At 41.2% G+C, this 19,093-nt stretch overlaps 1 protein-coding gene and 1 long non-coding RNA gene across 2 annotated transcripts in view; one reads left to right on the top strand and one right to left on the bottom strand.

Moving 5' to 3' along the window:
- Window positions 1-8,480, bottom strand: part of PINX1 (PIN2 (TERF1) interacting telomerase inhibitor 1) — a 103,162-nt gene extending 94,682 nt beyond the window's left edge. The window contains exons 1-3 of the mRNA XM_012523538.3: window positions 8,391-8,480; window positions 3,286-3,395; window positions 680-772 (exon numbers count right to left, since the gene is read on the bottom strand). Of these exons, the coding sequence (XP_012378992.1) occupies window positions 680-772; window positions 3,286-3,395; window positions 8,391-8,409 (222 nt within the window). The 5' untranslated portion in view covers window positions 8,410-8,480. The remainder of the gene's footprint in view (window positions 1-679; window positions 773-3,285; window positions 3,396-8,390) is intronic.
- Window positions 8,481-8,530: 50 nt separating this feature from the next.
- Window positions 8,531-18,089, top strand: LOC131276022 (uncharacterized). The gene is made up of 2 exons (XR_009183507.1): window positions 8,531-9,393; window positions 14,498-18,089. It is a non-coding gene; the product is annotated as an uncharacterized lncRNA (long non-coding RNA).
- The last annotated feature ends 1,004 nt before the right edge of the window (window positions 18,090-19,093 follow it).

Genomic DNA, 19,093 nt, shown 5'->3' with positions numbered 1-19,093 from the left:
GTATTGAACTAGTCAAGAGTATTTCGTTTTACCTAAAGTATTTCTCCAGATTTTCTACCTGACCTGGTGGCTGCAAACATTCAGGAATAAAGCTTTCAGCTTAGACATTTGTTAAAGCAAACAAAGATAATGAAAATGAAAAGTATCACAGGCCACTAATTTTTAATTATGGTGTCATATTTTTAAAGTGGAAATCTGAATAAATTAAACTGCTGTACACCCACCATCAGAAACCAATAAAGGCACAGGAAAAGAACATCACTTTTCATGGAGTATTCCTAAAACTCTACATAACCAACTTTTACTATAAGTTAATATTAGAACACAAACAAAAAATAAAAATTCTTTTCCATACTGACCTGAGTATTTCTATAAAAAGAAAACTGTGTGTGTGTGTGTTACTGATAAACTTTGCATGCACAAAGTTTATCAGTAACACTAGTTTGCCTCTCTTAGGCATTAGCAAGCAGAGAATTCCATGTGGACACGAATGCAAAATGGCATGTTACATAATGAAGAGCCAGTATAGTTACAAGCTGTTTGGTTATCCAAAGCATGGATAATACACATCTGAGTAGTTAAAACCCGAACAACCCATTTCATTTGATTGAAATATTTATATTATAAACTTGAGGTCAATTATTCAAGAAAAACACGCAGCAGACACACTGTTGCTCACTTCATTATTGATTGTAGCTCCAAGTCCCAGGTGGTTATTTTTAACTTGAACTTTAATGTGATCTGTGGCTCCTTGCTCCTGAGCCCCTAAACCCTGCGGAGATTAAACACAAAGAAAGTTAGAACCACTATCATGTATAAAGAGAGATTCCTTTTTTCCTTCTTCAACCATTCAGTTAATAACTAAGCTTCTAGGAGTGAGGCACTACCCTTGCCCTCAAGCAGGATATAGTCTAATGGCTTCTCACCAGGGAGTAAGTTCTGCAATATCAAGGATGCACATATAATAATGAATTCCAACTTTCCAGCCTGTGACCAACCATAAGGTCCACATAAACACTAAGAAGGACATGGGCCATTCTGAGGTTCAGAAGCAAAGTGTACTACCAAAAACCATGAGCGCGATCAGAGATCTGTGGCCATCTCCAGCACCTATGTGTACAAAACAACACTGGGGAAGGGAAGAGAGAGGACTCCAAGTACCCTGCGTCAATTAGCACCCACCTGTAAGATGTTTCAAGTAAAGGGAATAGTAGCTACAAAGACCCTAATGTGGGGAAAAAGCACACAGGGTGGCTGCAGCAGAGTGAATGAAAAGGAAGTAAGATATGCAGGGGGGTGATGGTACAGTAAGGACTTGGATTTTATTTTAAAAACAGTGGGTTTTTTTCTTCTTCCAGTTATTCAACTGTAAATCTATTCACAGTCACAGATTTTAAAAATCATATATAAAAGAATAAATATAAACAAGTATATAAAATACTTCTAAATAAAATACAATAAAATATTGCTAAAGAAAATTTTAAATTATCTAAATAAATGGAAGACTATTCCATGTTCATGGATTGGCTGTCAAGCTGTTGTCAATACTACCCAAAGCAATTTGTACATTCAGTGCATTCCCAATTAAAATTCAAACAAGTTTCATTTCAGAAATGGAAAAGAAAACCATAAAATTTATAAGGATGGATTATAGGTCCTGAGAAGGTAAAGCCATCTTGGAAAGGAAGACTGAACTTGGGGACTCACACTTCCCAATCTCATAAGTTATAACAAAGGCATAGTAATCAAAAGACCATGGTGGAGTGGGTGGGGTGGGGGGTATATGAGGACCTCATATTTTTTTAATGTAACATAAAGAAAAGAAAAGAAAAAAAAAGAGAAGAGAAGAGAACAGAGAAAAGAAAAGAAGACCACGGTAATGTGACAATGACTGATATACAGGACAATGGCATAGAACTGAGATTTCAGAATTCAACCCTCACATTTCTGGCCAACCAATTACTGGCAAGGTGGAAAAGACGTCACAGTCTGGAAAGAATTTTCTCTTCAACAAATGGTGCTGGGAAAATTGGACCACCATGAGTCAAAAATAGGTAGAGCTTTATTTCACACCATATACAAAAATAAACTCAAAACTGTATTAGTCCACTTATTTAATATGTAAACATAAATCTATTTATAAAGATGAAATTAGATTAGTAGTTATGTAGGGCTGTGGAAGGATAGAAGAATTATGAGGTGACAGCTAAGAGGTATGGAGTGTTTCATTTTTGAGTAATGGAAATGTTCTAAAACTTTTTTGATGAAGGCGCAACACTGTGATTAAACTAAGACCCACTGATTACATACTTAACATAGATTGTATAGTAGGTAAATATATCTCAATAAAACTGCTTTAAAATAAATATGCAATACCCAGAAAGAAAAACTATGTACAGCAGGGGAAGCATAGAGAGACTGAGAGGTGATAAATTTCTGGGTTGTCTTTTTTATTATTAATGAAACAATGAAAATACTCTAATAATGATTGAAGTGATGAATACGCAATTATGTGATTATGACAAACACCATTAACTGTACACTTTGGATGGATTATATGCTTTACTAATATTTATCAATAAAAGTGATTTGTTCTTAAAAAAACAAACAAACAATGGGAAACCACTGAACTTTGTAAAGCAAGGGAATGATATGACCCAATGATCTAATTTATGTATTTTAAAAGATCACCCTGGCAGATGTATGACAAATGGAAAAGAAGGAAGGGATGTGGTTGAGAGGTGATGCAGTGACCAGGTCAAGGACTGATGGGGATGGACCAAGGTAGTGTCTGGACAGAGAGGAACAGCGACTAGGAACCTGGGATGTCAGCGAGGCAGAGCAATTAAGAATGACTTCCAGGTTTCTGGCTTGAGTAATTGGGTAAATAAAATGCCATTTGCTAAAATAGGGCAAAATTGGGAAGGAAAAAATGTGGAGGGTGATCAAGAGTTTTGTAATAAAAATGATAAATTTTGGATGCTTATTCAAGTGAGAATGTCAAGTAGGTACTTGAATTTAAAACTTCAGCACTCAGAGGATAGATATAGCTAGACACAGAAAACTGACAATTCTCAGACTTTAGATGATTCAAAGCCAGGGCATGTCAATTGATAAACAATTGACAATGATGTACAATTCTAATTTTATTGTCATAAGGTCACTGCAACTTAGCTATTCCTCTAAAATCACTTTTGATCTAAAACATAAATTTCTCCCAGTTTCTAAGAAGGATTTATAGTCTATTTAAATGGCTCAGATTTCTTTTGCTTTTCTCCAAAATACCTTTCCTTTAGACCACCCCATCTTCTCTAGCATCCTTTGGCCAAACTTGGAATCATCATTACTCCACGCAGTGTTTCTTGGATCCACAGCCCACTTCTGCTTTCGCCGACCTATACATGAAAAAATCTCATCAGCAACCTATCTTTCAAACCTGGAAAATACCTCATAAACACACACACATTTTACATACATGTAAAATATGACATACATTATATTTATACAGATATTATTTCAACATGAAATGGAATGTTATCAGATTGAATCATTTAATCTAGCTTTCCCAGTAACTGTATATTTTTTTTTTTTTTTAAAGATTTATTTATTTATTTAATATCCCCCCCTCCCCTGGTTGTCTGTTCTTGGTGTCTATTTGCTGCGTCTTGTTTCTTTGTCCGCTTCTGTTGTCGTCAGCGGCACGGGAAGTGTGGGCGGCGCCATTCCTGGGCAGGCTGCACTTTCTTTCACGCTGGGCAGCTCCGCTGGGCGGCTCTCCTTATGGGTGCACTCCTTGCGCGTGGGGCTCCCCCACGCGGGGGACACCCTTGCGTGGCACGGCACTCCTTGCGCGCATCAGCACTGCGCATGGGCCAGCTCCACACGGGTCAAGGGGACCCGGGGCTTGAACCGCGGACCTCCCATATGGTAGACGGACGCCCTAACCACTGGGCCAAGTCCGTTTCCCTGTATATTCTTAACACGTAAATTGTCCCCTAAGATTAAAATCGAAAAGTCCCCTCCAAATGTGACAAATCAAAATACTTGACAAATGATCAGTTGGGTCCTCCATGCTCAAACTATCAGTAGCAACTATCAGTAGCAATCTTTATTCTGATCATCATCATCATCATAATCATCAGTTAACAGTAATAGCAGCAGTAGTTACAGCTTTCATTGCTGTTCACTATGTGTTAAATGCCATGCACTCGTTACTTGATTCAATTTCCACAGTAACCCAATGAGGGTATATATTTTAATTCCACTTTTCAGTTAAGAAAATCTGAGGCTGAGAGAAAGCAAATTGCCTAATCCTACTGGCATCAAAGCTTACAGTCTTAATCCATAATATGTAAGTCAAGATCTTGGAGAAAGTCAACCATATTCTCTACACAGACTCTACAGAGACTAATGATACCATTTCTCACAGAAATGCCTAAAACCATAAAACCCTTTCTCTGAATTTCCAGAATAAATTTTGTTTCTTTAGTATTTAATTAACATCATTATATGTGTTATGGCCGTTTATATCCATCTCATGTTTCCTATTAGACTATAATCTCCTTCAGAGTCACATTCACGTCCAATTCTTTTAGTCTTCATTGCAAGAAGTAAAAAGAACTTTCATATAAACATGTGAATGAATGTATGAATGAAGGAGAAAGGAGGGAGGGAAGGGAGGAAGAATAAGAAGGAAAAAGCCAAAGGGAAGAAGAAAGGAAGGGAGGAACAGAATTTAATCAAAGGAACTGCTTCCAGTCTTTCCAAGATAGAAGCTTAAATATTTTTAATGCATATGAATAACTGGCCATAGAAACGTAAGTTTATCACTTTAGTTTTAAGGAAAATTATGGCAGAGATAAAGAATCCCAAAGGTTCACTGAACACAAATATGAAGCACTAAAGTAGACTATAACCTATTACCCTAAAATAGTAATTTGGAGGTCAAGCATCATTATCATTCACCTCCTGCATGGATCTAAGCACATTACCTCACAGTAGACTTATACTTTGGCAGTCTCAGAACATTTTTTTAAAAAAAGTGGCATGTAGAAAAAAGCCACTTAAAAAAAAAAAGTTGGGCTCAAATTTATAGTGTTGTGCAGAGAAAAGCTGACACCCAATATGCTAGAGCTGGCTAAGTTATCACTTTACTTATCTTGATAAATATTCAGCCAAGCATATGTCTGCCAGTGAGCAACATACCAGAGATAAGACATGTTAACCAGTATTCTGTATGTAAGGCTGGTTACTGATGTGTGTCCAGAGGTTGTGTCTCTATTTAGTAGTGCTTGCCAGGGGTTTGTGACCTGAATTTGTTCGAAGAAAACATTTTTGCAAATGAATGAGCCCACCCTTTGCAATGAAAACAGGATATAATTTATGCTACATGTGTATATACAACACACTATAATGCTTACACGAGAGACTGGCTTTCTGAAGTCAGTTCCTCTTTTCCAAGGAAATGGCAAGCGGTCTCTTTTAAGAATTCCTCTCTTTTTATAAGATCTCCAGTTGTGTTGCACTAAGTCCCATCCAACACCCCCCCCCAAAATGTGGTCTCATCTAAAGAGGATCTCTGAAGATCCTCTTTACAAATGAGTTCACCCCCACAGACTAGGGAGTTGGGACTTGAACATGTCGTGGGGGTACAAGTCCATCTACCTCCCACACCATCCTCTAGCAAGAAGTCTCTTCTTATTTGGAGATCTAATTGTAAATGATTCCCACACCAGAATTCTTCAAGGTAACCCCAATAAACAACCTTCCAAACAAAACCTGCAAGGGCCTGTTACTGCAAGGCTTATGCTATCATTCAGCTTACTCTGAAGGGTATGTTTAGTCCAAGAGCCAGACAGAGATGTCTTTTCCTCCTCCAAGGAAACTTATGGATAGTCAGCTCAAAATATACCACCTATGCACTCATATTAAAAATTTTGTCAACACATATTCAAGATTGAGAAAACAGCAGTAGAAAATTTTCATGCAGTGAGCATTCCAATTCATTAACTATAGTGTTATAATTTGGTTATTACATGTGTCAAACCTTGGTCCTGAAAGGGAAAGATTTTATGACAAAAACTAATACTTTGCTAATAACCTGGGTCTAAAACTCCAAGGTATATAAAAAGTGGAAAACAAGGGTGATAAATAAAATCACCGCCCTTTTATTTAATTTATATTTTACCTTACATACTGGTAGTTTCTTATAAAATAAATTTTTTATCATCCATGGGGGAGACTCAATAAAACAGCATTTGATAATTAGAGAAATAAGGGACAAAGAATTTTTATGTTTTTGAGAAACAAAACCACTAGATTTTAAAAACAGGATACATGCCTATGGTGAAGATAAAATACAAAATATAGCTCATATAGCAATGGAACACAAAGGAAATAGCATACTTCATGATGTGAAAATGTTCACAAGCTAATGTTAGGGAGGAAAAAAGTAGGATACAAAAACGTACCTACAGAATGATCCCAATTTCATAAACTATCAGAAAAAAATAAATGCTGGGTGGTGAAATTATGGGTCGCTTCCTGGAACTTTTCTATGCTTCTATTTTCTCATCTCTAAAATAAGGACATCAACTCTAAGTATCTAATCACAGGAGGTGCCTTAAACATTAATTTAACAAATTATTTTAAAAGGCAAACAGGAAAAAAAAGAAACAGACAAACAAAAAAAGGCAATGCAGGAAAGCAGATGTGGCTCAAGCAACTGATTTCCCACCTACCACACAGGCGGTCCCGCGTTTCGTTCCCGGGGCCTCCTGGAGAAGACAAGTAAGACGGCGAGCTGGCATGACGGCCAGGCGTGGCAAGCTTGATGCAACAAGGAGACACAAAGAGGACAGACAATGAGAGACCCAACAAAGCAGGGAGCTCAGGTGGCTCAAGCGATTGAGCATCTCTCTCCCATATGGAAGGTCCCGGGTTTGGCTCCCCATGCCGCCTAAAGAGAAGACAAGCAGGCACGAGAGCACACAGAGGATGAACACAGAAAGCAGACAGGGAGCACAAAACAACAAGGGGGCGGGGAATAAATACATGAAAAACGAATCTTAAAAAAAAAAGAGCAAGACAAAATATTTTATTATCGTAACAAAGATTTGAAATTTTGGAAAAAATGGTGGGGTAAAGAGAAGTGTTGTCACTCCATACTTTTCGAACTATTTTCACATTCATCATCTCATTGATTTTTTATGACAACCTAGTGATGACGATAAGTTTTTACTAGCCTCAGAGAAAGTTCGATCAGGGAAACAGGACAAATGATTAACAAAGCCAGGGCCCATGTTCTCAACTGCATGATGAACTGCACAAGCATCTAGGATCTGGTCTTGACTGCTCATTTTTACAGATGAAGAAATAAGAGTCTCCAAGAGTCTAAAACATATTCCTTTCTATGAGTCCCAACTTAAAAGCAGTAGAACACTGCTGGCCCTAATGGCAAGAATGTAAAGTTGTAGAGGGAACTAGATCAGTTTTTTGCCACTTGCTGGCTGAATGACTTCGGACAAATTATTTTCCTCGGAACTTGAAATTCTGTCCCTGTAAAATTGGGGACAGTGCCTTGCCAATTTCCTTTCATGCTCCTATTCCTCCATTCGCTTAGAAAATAGATGGTAGCTGCATTTATTTCACAAAATCCCTATGCAATCGCTGTTGGTCTTTGAAATAAACAGTTTCTCTTCACTGCTCACCATTCAACTTCTTCAAAAAGAATGGGCCGGCTTTGCATGACCACAGCACGAATGCCACCTGGTGGCAAGAAACCTTAGCTACAAACACCATTCAGAACTGAGCTTCCAGAGAGGGCATTCAGTCAACGCTCTGCAAAGTGACGGGAACTAGCAAAGGCGAACTGAGGCAGGATGGGGCCTCCACTCCTGTCACGGAAAAGAGCAATTCCCCGTTAATGCCAGCTTAGCCGAAACCGCCAACGTCTACTCAGAATTACTTCCTAGCCCTGCACCCCCGCGCCCATCACCTGCAGCGTTTGGTGCTTTCTGACGCCTTTGTTTTCCCATCCTGGGTTCAACCCACCTTCGAGAACGGTATTCCACCCGCCTTAAGAGCTCCTTCTGACCTTCCTCAGCCTGAGAAGGCTGAGGCCTGGGCAGCTAAAGGACCAGCCCGGGCTCCCGAGCGCCGGCGGCAGCGCGGGCCCGAGCCCCGGGGCTGCGTCCCGCCCCGACGGGCCGCGCGCGGGCCCAGGCTCGAGCGGGGTCGCGACCCCGGGGAAGGCCGCCCTGGGACATGTCCCGACAGGCGGCCGCCCCGCCTTCGCGCCCGCTTCCGCCGACTCCCCGACCGGCCTCCCCCGCCCGCCCCGCGCCCCCGGAGCCTCCGCCCAGGGCCCTAGCCCGGGTGCCGACACTCACGCTCGGCCAGCATCGCCATCTCCAGCGCCACACGCCGCCGCCGCCGCCGGCTGCCGGTTCCTCCCCGAGCCGGAACTCGGGCAGCGGCGCGCGGGTGACGTCAGGGAAGTGCGACTCGCTCCGCGAGCGCGCGGCGGCGAGGAGGGGGGCGCGAGCAGCAGGCGGCGGGGCAGGAGTGGGGCGGGAGGGGGGCGGGGGGGTATAGGAGAGAGGGGTGGGCCAGGAGGCGGGTGAGCTGGGGGGCTCGGGTCTGGAGGTGGCGGGCAGGTGGTCGCTGGTCTCCTGAGGCGGCGCTTGTTAGCGGGCTGCGTGGACGTGCTCTGGCGGGCGGGCCCTTTAACCGTCCTGGTAACGAGCGTGTCGCCGGAGCTTACTGGAAATTGGGCGTGAGCTCTGGCCTCAGGTGGCCCTCGGTCTAGCGGGGACGAGGCGCGGTCGCCCGCAGGTCGACGGCGTGCGAGTAGCGGTCGTCCCCTCGCTCCTCTCCCTGCTCTGCCTCTGCTCTGAAACACCCCTGACCCGAGCACACACCGTGGACACGTGCGGACGTAGCTGTCTCGCGGGTCCCGAGTTGAGCAGATAACTAATCCTCGGGGAAACGTGGCCCCTCTTGAAATAATGTGATGCTTTGAAAACAGCACAAAGGTTGTGTTACGTCCTTCCCCCACACGACGTCTGCGCGGGCACTTTGCCTCCATCCTGCTCACCTCCGTATCCAAACCAGCACCGAGTAAAATCGTCTGCCGTAGGGTGTTTGTGCAAGGTCATTGAAGTGCCCCGTCTCCAGGGGAGTTCTAACGGAATTCTAGCCGTGAGAATTTCAGGCAAAATTTCAGGAGTGTGTTTTTGGACAGGTGACTGCAGTGAACTTCCGACGACAGCGCAGACAGAAGCCTCCGCCTCGCTGGTGGAAGACGGCACCACCCAGGTGCTGAAAGGAGCGCGTCAAGGACTGGACTCCTGTTCTAATGAAAATCTTGAGTGAACAGTCTAGACAAACAAGGTAAACTCTAGTTTCATAGAAGTCTAAAAGAAGCACAAAGAATATGGACTGCTATCAGTAAATAGGTGGGAGTTGAGGGGAATGAGGGAACCCAAAGTCAATGCAATTTTGACAGCCAAAGCAGAAAACAGGCAAGTTGTGATGGGGGACAGGAGGGATTAAAGTAGGCAGATGGACTTGCACAAAATTAGGAATGCAGGGTCACCCAAGTCTGTCTTAGGATAATTAGCAGATCAGTTTGATTATAGTGGAGAAAATGGAAGGGAAGAGCATAAGTGAATTGATCAGGAACATCAGCTGTAACTGGTATATGATTTCAGGAAGATGATTTTGCCTCTAAGATCAGAAAGGTTGAGGCAGAAATTTGGTTTGCTACTGCAGTGGTCCAAGTGATTCGATGGACAGAATTAAACCAAGACTGTGAATATGGCTGTGCATGGCAAGGAATGATTGAGATGTTGCCTTTTGTGAAACAGTTAGCTGCCTTCCTGGAAATGTTCAGCCAGAAGCCATAAAGGAATGTTGGAGAAGGGACTCTGCATTTGGTGAAATGTTAAACTAATGGTTTCTGTGATTTGTTTCAAACCCAGTATCTCTGTGTCTATAAAATAGCTCTGAGGGTCATCTATTGAAATATATGTATATATAAGTTTGTTTTGTTTTTTAATTACAGGATCTTGTTTATATTTTCAAATGGTCAGTCTCAAGTAAAAGCTGCACTTTTAAAAAGATGACTCAATGGAAGACACTCAGTCTTCTTCTTTAACTGCTTAGCAGACCCCTTAGGACAGTGCTTCTTAAACTAATATGCAGGAGAATCTCCTAGGGAATCTTGTAAAAATGAAAGTTCTGGTTCAGTAGGTGTGAAGTGGGGTGACAGATTCTGCATTTCTAATAAGCTTCCAAATGGTGTAGATTTTGATGATCTGCAGATCTTCCTTTGAGTAGCAGGACATTAAACAGCCAAATATATGAATGAACTCAGGGTTTTTTCCTGTTTAAGTGTATTATGAAGAACACCTTTAGATGGCAGTGATAAACTGTTTCAAAGTACTTCAAAGAACTAAACCTAGAAGGCACTTGGATAAATCATCTGAGTCTTCTGCCTTCAGGCAAGTGAAAACAAACGTCAGGGGCAGATGGTTGCTACTTCTTTTCTCTAGCTCTTTGGTGAATCTCTCTGGCTTTCTCTCTGAACACATAGCCACATACACACAACTATAAAAGCTAGTTCAACAGCCTCTGTAATCACAAGAAAGGGTTATCGTGTATTGCCGTATATCTTTATATTTTCAGCTATATCAATAGTTTTATCTATAAATAGAATAGAGCTAAATCTTCCCAAACTTTCCTCATTTCTAAGAGACAACAGCTTAATACCATGTAAAAAAAACAAAATGTAAAAAAAATGATCACTAAATATTAGGTAGTCAGAAAATTTGACATTCCAGATTTTATACTAACTTGGAGTGTGACCTTGGGGAATTCATCTCAGCCCTTTGACATCAGTGTTCCAGTCTATGAAAAGAGGGAGTTGGATGAGCTCTGAGATTATTTCCAGGTCTGAAAAGACTTTCAGAAAATTACTTTAGTCAAAAAACATAACTTTGTGATAGGAATATCAAAGTATAGTAACATAATAAGTAAGAGCTTGTATTCTGAAGCCAAACTTCCTGAGTTCATATCTTACCTCTGTTACTTACTGGCTTTGCTAACTTGCTGAGTATCTTGGGCAAAGTACTTCAATTCTCTATGCTGCTGTTCTTCATCTGCAAAATAGGAATAATAGTGCCTTCTTTATAGAGTTGTTATGAGAGTAATGAAATGATACATGTTAATTGCTTAGATGGCTTCTGGCACATAGAAAATACTCAATAGCTATGATCATTTTAAAGGAAAGAGAGGCTAGGATGGTGATTTCAGCAAAAATTTGTTGTTTCAGGCAATAACGTGTTTCAGGCCCTGTGCTAGATGCTAGAGCTATAAACAGGCATGACCCCGGCCCTCGCTGAGTTTGCTTTCTAGCAGGGAAGAAGAATGTTAATCCAGTGGCTACCTACATAAATGTAGAACCAAAACCATGATCAATGCTGTGAAGGAGGGATACGCGATGCTGGGAGAGTATATATATGAGGAGATTTCGTTTACCAATATATACAAGGGGAAGTCAGAAAAGGAAGTGAGAAGTGAACTAAAACATGGCTTATTCAACGAGCTGCTGCGCCTGGAGCTCAGAGCACTGGGGACGAGGCCTCAAAACTCAGGAGGAGGCTGGTTCTTATAAGGCCCCTGAGTTTTTGTCTCAAGAGCTATGGGAAGCCATTGAAGAATTTTCCGTAGGAGAGTAACACAAAGAGTAGTTTCAAAAAGATCCCACTTAGGAGGCAGTTGTAGCAATTAATCTGAAAGATAATGGCAGCTTAAACTACCTTGGTGGTTGTGCCGGTGAAGATTGGTGGTCGAATTAAAACGACAATAGCAGGTAAAATCAATAGGAATTGGTGATAACCTAGACAAGGGGGTGGGGAAGAGAAAGGTTATCAGGAATCACCGCAGGGGTCCTGGCTTCTGTACCTGAAGAGATGGTATTTGACTTAAGGAATAAAACTAGCCTAATTTTGGGCATGTGGAAATTGAGATGCCTTTGAGTATAGCATCATCAGTTGGGCACGAGCATCTAGAGTTCAGAGGAAAGGTTGGGGCTAGCTTTCAAAACGAGTGTCCTGTGAGTGTAGACGGTAGTGAAGCCAGTGATAGCGGGTGTGTACCAAGGAGGCCCGCAGGATGAGAACAGAAAAAGGCCTACGGCCAAGCCTGGGGGAAGTCTGACATATAACGGCCAGCAGATAAGAAAAGATGGGCAAAAGACAGAAGGAGCAGCCTCAGAGGTGAGGGGAAAAGCAGGAGCAGAAAAAGATTAGAGAATGAGGAAGTGGTCAGCAGCTAGAAAACAGATACAAGATCAAGGAATATGAGCACTGTTGTACATCCATTCCATGCAGCAATGAACCAAGTCTTCTCTGAAGACTGGGTGGTTTAAAAAAAAAAGAAGAAGGTGTAAGGAGAAATTTAAGACCCTGCAAGACAAAAGAGAAAAAAAATTCAAAGAACTCGCAATCCCTCCCCCAGCTTCCATAAAAAAGGAGCCGTCTTTAAGAAAAGGCACTTTGCTACATTGAGGGCAGGGGGCGCTCTTAAACCAGGAATCTTGAAAACTGCCCTACAGCCTACAGCCTGTCCTTGAAATAAATAAACAAAAGCAGCCTTCATCTCCACGAGACTACTACAAGAAGAAAACAGAAAATGAGAATCAAAACATTGCAGTTGATGAACATTCTACCCCCTCCAAAAAAACAACCACGAAACAAGAAAACTGTAACATAATACTCCAAATTGAATTAAATATCCTCCATCAATCATTTTGTCATATAGAAAAAAGAAACCAGCTTGAATCACATACTCAGAAATTAACTGAAATGGAAAAAAAACAGGAAGAAAGGGAACTAAAATATGAAGCCATATCAGAAATGAAGACTAAATTACAAGGTACCCAAAGGAGTAGATTCAAATTAAACTAGAAAAAGAGGCATAGAATAAAAGCAAGAAAGCAACCAAGAATGAAAACAATAGAGAAGTAAAAAATATGTCAGAAAAGTGGTTGAATGAAAGGCAGGCAAAGAAAATCTAATGCATATATGTATTAAATTAGACTCCCTGAAGAAAAACAAAACAGTGGAACAGAACTAATATTTATAACTATAATGCAAGAAAAATGTCCAGAAATAAAAGAAGACCTGAATCTACATGTTGAAAGGGCCAATCAAGTATCTGGTAAAATCAAACTGCAACAATCCAAGACATATCCTAGTACAATTAATAGATGTTATTAAAGATAAAAATCCTTAGGCAAAATAGTAAATCCATCAACTGATCAATCAGTCAGTCACAAGGGCTAAAAATATAGGTGATCAGACTTCTCAACATCAATGTAGAAAGCAAGGCAACCATGGAGCAGCATTTTCAAGAAAGTAGAAGAAAGGAAGTATAAATCAAGAATTTTATGTCTGTCAAAGCTGTGCTTCAAGAATCAAGTCTGTAGAAAAACAGTTTCAAACATGCAATAACTCGGAATATTATACTTATGAACCTTTCTTGAGAAATTTACTACAGGACAAGCCTCATCTTACCACGAGGTGACTAGGAAAACTGTCAAAAGGACTGATAATAAGCTCTTAATATATTCAATTTCTTTTATTTTTATTTTACTTATTTTTTATTTCTTCTTTATTTTCTTTTAAATATTACATTCAAAAAATATGAGGTCCCCATATTCCCCCTCACCCCTCCCACATCAACAAACTCTTCCATCATTGGGGCACATCCACTGCACCCAGCAAATACATTCTGGAGAACCGCTGCAATACATGGACAGTGGTCCACACTGTAGTCCACACTCTCCCCCTGACCACTGAGTGGGCCACGACAGGACACACAACGTCCAGCATCCATCCCTGCAGCACCACCTAGGATTGTAATTTCAAACAGATACTTTCCTTGGTTCATTGACCTCATGCCAAAAAAAATCTCGGAAGTGAGCTAGGGATGACACATCTGAGTGAAGGGAAGGTTGTGGGATCAGGTGAGAGGATCTCACCTAAAGATGTTCTGAGGCTTTTAGGGCCAGTTCCCTGGAGACCTATTGTCTGTTTTGTTTTCTTATCCTGTGACCTTTTTCATATTGGGTGTTGAACTATCACAAATTTGATTCAAGAGCTTATGGCTGTGTGGGCTCCCTGAGGGCTGCTGATTTTGGTCTGAACGTTCTAAGTTTATCCATCGTTTAGTCTTTGCCTTTCACCCAGAATGTTCTGCGTGTGCCTGTTTGTCTCTGTGAACTGTGACAGAGATTCAAACTGTTTCCTTTACTCATTTTATGTGCTAGGTTGTCTCGTTAAGAATCCTGTGATTCACTGTTTCCAAGGCCTTTCATAAACATTGCATTTTGATTCTGATTTCAATTCTGCTAACAGTCCAATGGGAAGTTCTAGGCTTCTGCCTCTTGGCACTGTTTAAATTAACCTACCCATCCCACCTTCCCTCACAGCCGCTCTGCACCACAACCCCCCGAAGGAAGACTGGGATCAAGAGCAGGGTATAACAGAAGGAGATGTAAAACACAGTCCTGAGAAGGCTGCAGCCATTGCTCGTCAACCACCAGCAGACCTTGTTGGCTGCATTCACGCTCCTGGGCATGTCCACCCAGTCATCCCAGCAGGGAGAACAGGATAAGACACTGATGCTGTGGCATTTACAGTGATTCGAGCTGGAGCTCCTTCAAGCTCTTGGTGGCTGTCACACTCTTTTCTGATTCTTGCCATTTTACTGAACCCAGGTTGTGAAACTTGGCAGAAACGTATCACAGGAAAAAACTTGGAATTGCATGTGACTTTCTAACACATTGAAAAGTTTCAAAGCAATTTCCTACCATCAACAACTTATTAGAAGTAACCACTTTTACTTTCACCACCTAAAAAGGAGAGCAAGATGGGAAGTCCCCTTTCCAGACTGACCCCAGGGAAACTTCCCATCCGAAAAAGCCCTCTTCCCTCTGCGCACTGGCGCCGGCTCAGCTTCCTTCAGCAGACACGCAGAAACTGACTTCAAATGAGACCTCAGCATGCTATTGGCAAATGCATATGATTTAATCTCTCTGTTATTGCTAAAACTGATAGAAGCTTCTTACCACCTATGGACCCCTTATTCCTTGCCAAAATGATCTTTTCCTCAGTCCTTAGTCATTTTGATTTACAGAATGCAGGAACTTTGCTGCTATTCTGATACCAAGTACAACTTTTACTTCAAAAGCAAGAATAGAGCCTATAAAAAGAGAGAATAAGATGTAAGAAATTGACATTTCTACCCCTAAGAACATATTCAGAAGGGCAGAATTCCTGGTTTGTTCTCCCCAGGGGTAGAGGAGTTGTGGTTTATTTTTTAATACTCTAAGAAACAGAATACTGGACTACCCAAAAAGAGGTTGCTAGAGTCCAAATGGATCACTATGCACATAAAGAAGTGAAGCTTTATCCTACCTGGAAAAAAAAAATCAGAGTGTGTACTGTTAACTTAAATTTTTAATGACTAAGCTTAAATCAAAATTTAGTTTGCATAAGACTAGAACTTTCAGCCGTTTGTTCTATTATCTTTATTATCTGTGAGGTACAATAGAACTTACAAAAAGAAGAATGACAAAGGGATCTGATCAGGAAATTTATCTTAAGTATGAATTATGCCACGACTGGCCACTGTCAAAGAGTGACTCCATTCTCAACATACTGGTTTACTAACATCATGTATTAGGAATTCAACACCTTAAAAGACTTTTGGTAATATTGGGCTTGGGAACCAAGGAGTACATATATCATAGCTTATCATTTGCCAAGGTCAACAAACACCATCCTGTTATGTTGTTTGCCCCCAAAAAAGTTTGTGACCATCAATTAAATAAACAAATCAGGAGACTTGGCATCTCTCCCTGGCATGGTCATCCCAGTCAAGTTAGCAAGCTGAACGTCATGGTTATTGTCTTGGACCATTTTAACTCCTATCAAGCCCTAATTTCCATGTCCATCACCTGGCTAGAGGAAATGATGGAGAAACAGATCTTTAGATGAAAACTGTAAACTACTGACCTTAGGTAAGCTGGTTTCTTGTTCTCACCGTGTTGGCGAGTATGATTGGACCAGACCCAGTAGTGCTTCATGCATGGAGCCCAAGGGCCTGAGTGAGAGATGGCACTTCACCAGGAGCTTCTCTCTAAGGTTGTATCCAAGCTAAATTAAGAGGGTGTTAAAGATGAGAGAGAAGGTACGCCATTCTCTCCCGTAATATTTATGGTGGCTTTCAATACCTAAAAAAACTGACAGCAGATTATTCCATGCTTTCAAGCAAGCCTTTATAATATGATACCTGTTCTTTGTCTAAAAGTAAAATATTTTTAAACTTGGAAAAAATTGAAGCAAACAGTCAAAAGTAAGGTGGCAATGAGTTTTAAGTGTCTACGAAAAAATGATAAAATTGGGGAACTTAGGATAGCATTAATGCAAAAAAGGAGAGAGATGGATTTGAAAGTAACTGGAACATTAAGTGACAGATTAACCATTATTTTTTTATTTTAAAGATTTATATATTTCTCCCCCACCCTACCCCCACCCCCATTGTCTGCTCTCTGTGTCCATTCACTGTGTGTTCTTTCTGTGTCTGCTTGTATTCTCATTAGGCAGCTCCAAGAACTGATCCTGGGACCTTCCGGAGTGGGAGAGAGGTGATCATTCTCTTGTGCCACCTCAGCTCCCTGTTCTGCTATGTCTTCCTAATGTCTGTCTTCTGTGTCTCTTGTTGTGCCATCTTGCTGCACCAGCTCTGCATTGGCTGGCACTCCTGCACGGGGTGGCATTCCCGCTGGGGGCGGCACTCCTGTGTGGGCCAGCACTCTGCCTGGGCCAGCTTGCTTTCACCAGGAGGCCCTGGGCATCAAACCCTGGACCTCCTATATGGTAGACGGGAGCCCAACTGCTTGAGCCACATCCTTTTCCCTATTTTATTTTTATTTTTTTATACACTATCTCAGCTTAGCACTTTAGTGGATGTAAAGATAAACAAAAACAGAACCTGACCTTTCAGAGCTTATGTTGTAGGTGAGTTAAAGATATATAGAAACATAATTCTAACGCAAAGCAGATTGTGTTACTCTAAGGAGGCCCAAAGTGCACGAAGAGTAATTTCTCTTCCCATGTGGACAACACCGGGGAACTTGTTAGAGATGTGAATTTCTAGCCTACTAAATCAGAAGCTCCAAGGTGGCACTCTGTGATTCATATATACACTGAAGTTTGAGAATCGCTAGTGGAAAACATCCACACCCAGTAATTCAACTTCCAGGGAATCTAGAAGGAAATGTTACAAATTTTGGACAAATATTTGTGTGCAAAAGTGTCCTCTGCAGCCAAAGATGTACACATGAAAACTTGGAAAGAGCCTCAGCAGCCACCAACAGGGCAAGTTATGTGTCAATTAAGATGCCAGCCACAGCCACCAGCTCCTGCATGGACACTGCTCAGCCCAGTCTCTGCTAAGGCCCTACCCTGTGGCCATTTTGCTAGGCCACTGCTGATGGGATGAGCCACCAGACCATCCTAGAAGGGCCAACACCACGAGTGTGTGCTGGTGTGAAGCGTTGTTTGGAAATGTTTGGCATGAATAGAAATGGTGAATGCATCCCATAGGATTTGTAATTAGTAGTGCTAATGTATGGGTATGACAGTGGTTTTTTTGTGTTTTTTTTTTTGATTAATGAAAATGCTCTAATATTGATTGAAGTGATGAATGCACAGCTCTGTGATCATAACAAATTAGATAGATTATATGGTTTATGAACAAAAAAAAAATAGGGTGGGTTGGGGCATATTACAACAAATGTAAGAAATAGACTATAATTAGCAGTAATACTTTGACAATGCCCTTTACAATTGTTTCAAAACAAAGCAAGGTATTGGTAGTGGGGTGTTATATGGGAGCCCTGTATGATGATATGCATGTTTTGTAAGTTTACAACTTTTACTATATACTTAATGTTTATGTATGTTCATGTATGAATGATATACTTCAATAAATTGTTTTTAAAATGAAAGAAAAAAGCACTTGTAAGAATGTTTATAGCAGCTGTATTCATGATAGTTAAAAACTGGAAACATCAGGTGGCAAATAAACAAACTGATATATTCCTACAATGGATGACACACAGCAGCATTGGAAGGGTTGGCAAACTGTGGGCTGTGGGCTGGCTGCCTGTGTTTGCAAATAAAGTTTTTTGGGAACAGAGCCACACCAACTCATTTTATGTATTGTCTATAGCCGCTTTTCTGACTACACTGCAGAACTGAGCCATTGTAAGAGAATGTATGGCCCATAAAACCTAAATTATTTACTATCTGACCCTTTAAGAAAACGTTTGCTCACCCTGAATGCATCTTTAAAAACACAGAGCTTTTTGAAAGAAGTATATACTATATGATTCCATTTATATGAAACTGGAACAGTCAGCATTAGTCTAGGTCTAAACGGAACAGTGACTGTTTCTGGGGCGCAGGGCACAGTGAGAAGGGGCGAGAGGAGCTCTCTGGTGGTGGTGATGTCCTATACCTTGAGCCATTTGGGCCACACAGGCCCCCTCAGCAGGTGTGCTTCGTGATTTGTACATTTCATTGTAAGTGGAAAAATCTACACACAAATACTGAACTCTAGGTAATGCTATTCATGAAGTACTTAGGGAAAAGAATTCTGATGTCTGCAACATTACTAAAAATGAGACGGATTAGTAGAGGGCTACAAGGATGGAAGTACGTATGCATCAAATCTAGGTGGTCTGTATATCGTGTTCACTGTAAAATCCTGTCACTTGGTTCTGTTTGAAAATTTTTTGTCTTCAAGTATTTGGGAAGGGTGGGGAGGAGCAGCACTGGCAATGCTTGAGGTCAGCTTTTGAGGGTATTTTGGTGAACACATATACAGGAACTCGGGGATCCTATTTGCCCGGAAAATGTCTCTCTAAATAGGACCGAGTAACGAGGACAATAGTAAGTCGCCCCTGACTCCTTTTACAGGGTCTTATGGAAAAATGAACCCATGAAAATCAGGCCCC

The sequence above is a fragment of the Dasypus novemcinctus genome, chromosome 25 (genome assembly GCF_030445035.2).
Source record: "Dasypus novemcinctus isolate mDasNov1 chromosome 25, mDasNov1.1.hap2, whole genome shotgun sequence".
Classification (NCBI taxonomy): Eukaryota; Metazoa; Chordata; class Mammalia; order Cingulata; family Dasypodidae; genus Dasypus; species Dasypus novemcinctus.
This window is presented reverse-complemented; position numbering and strand designations above follow the sequence as displayed.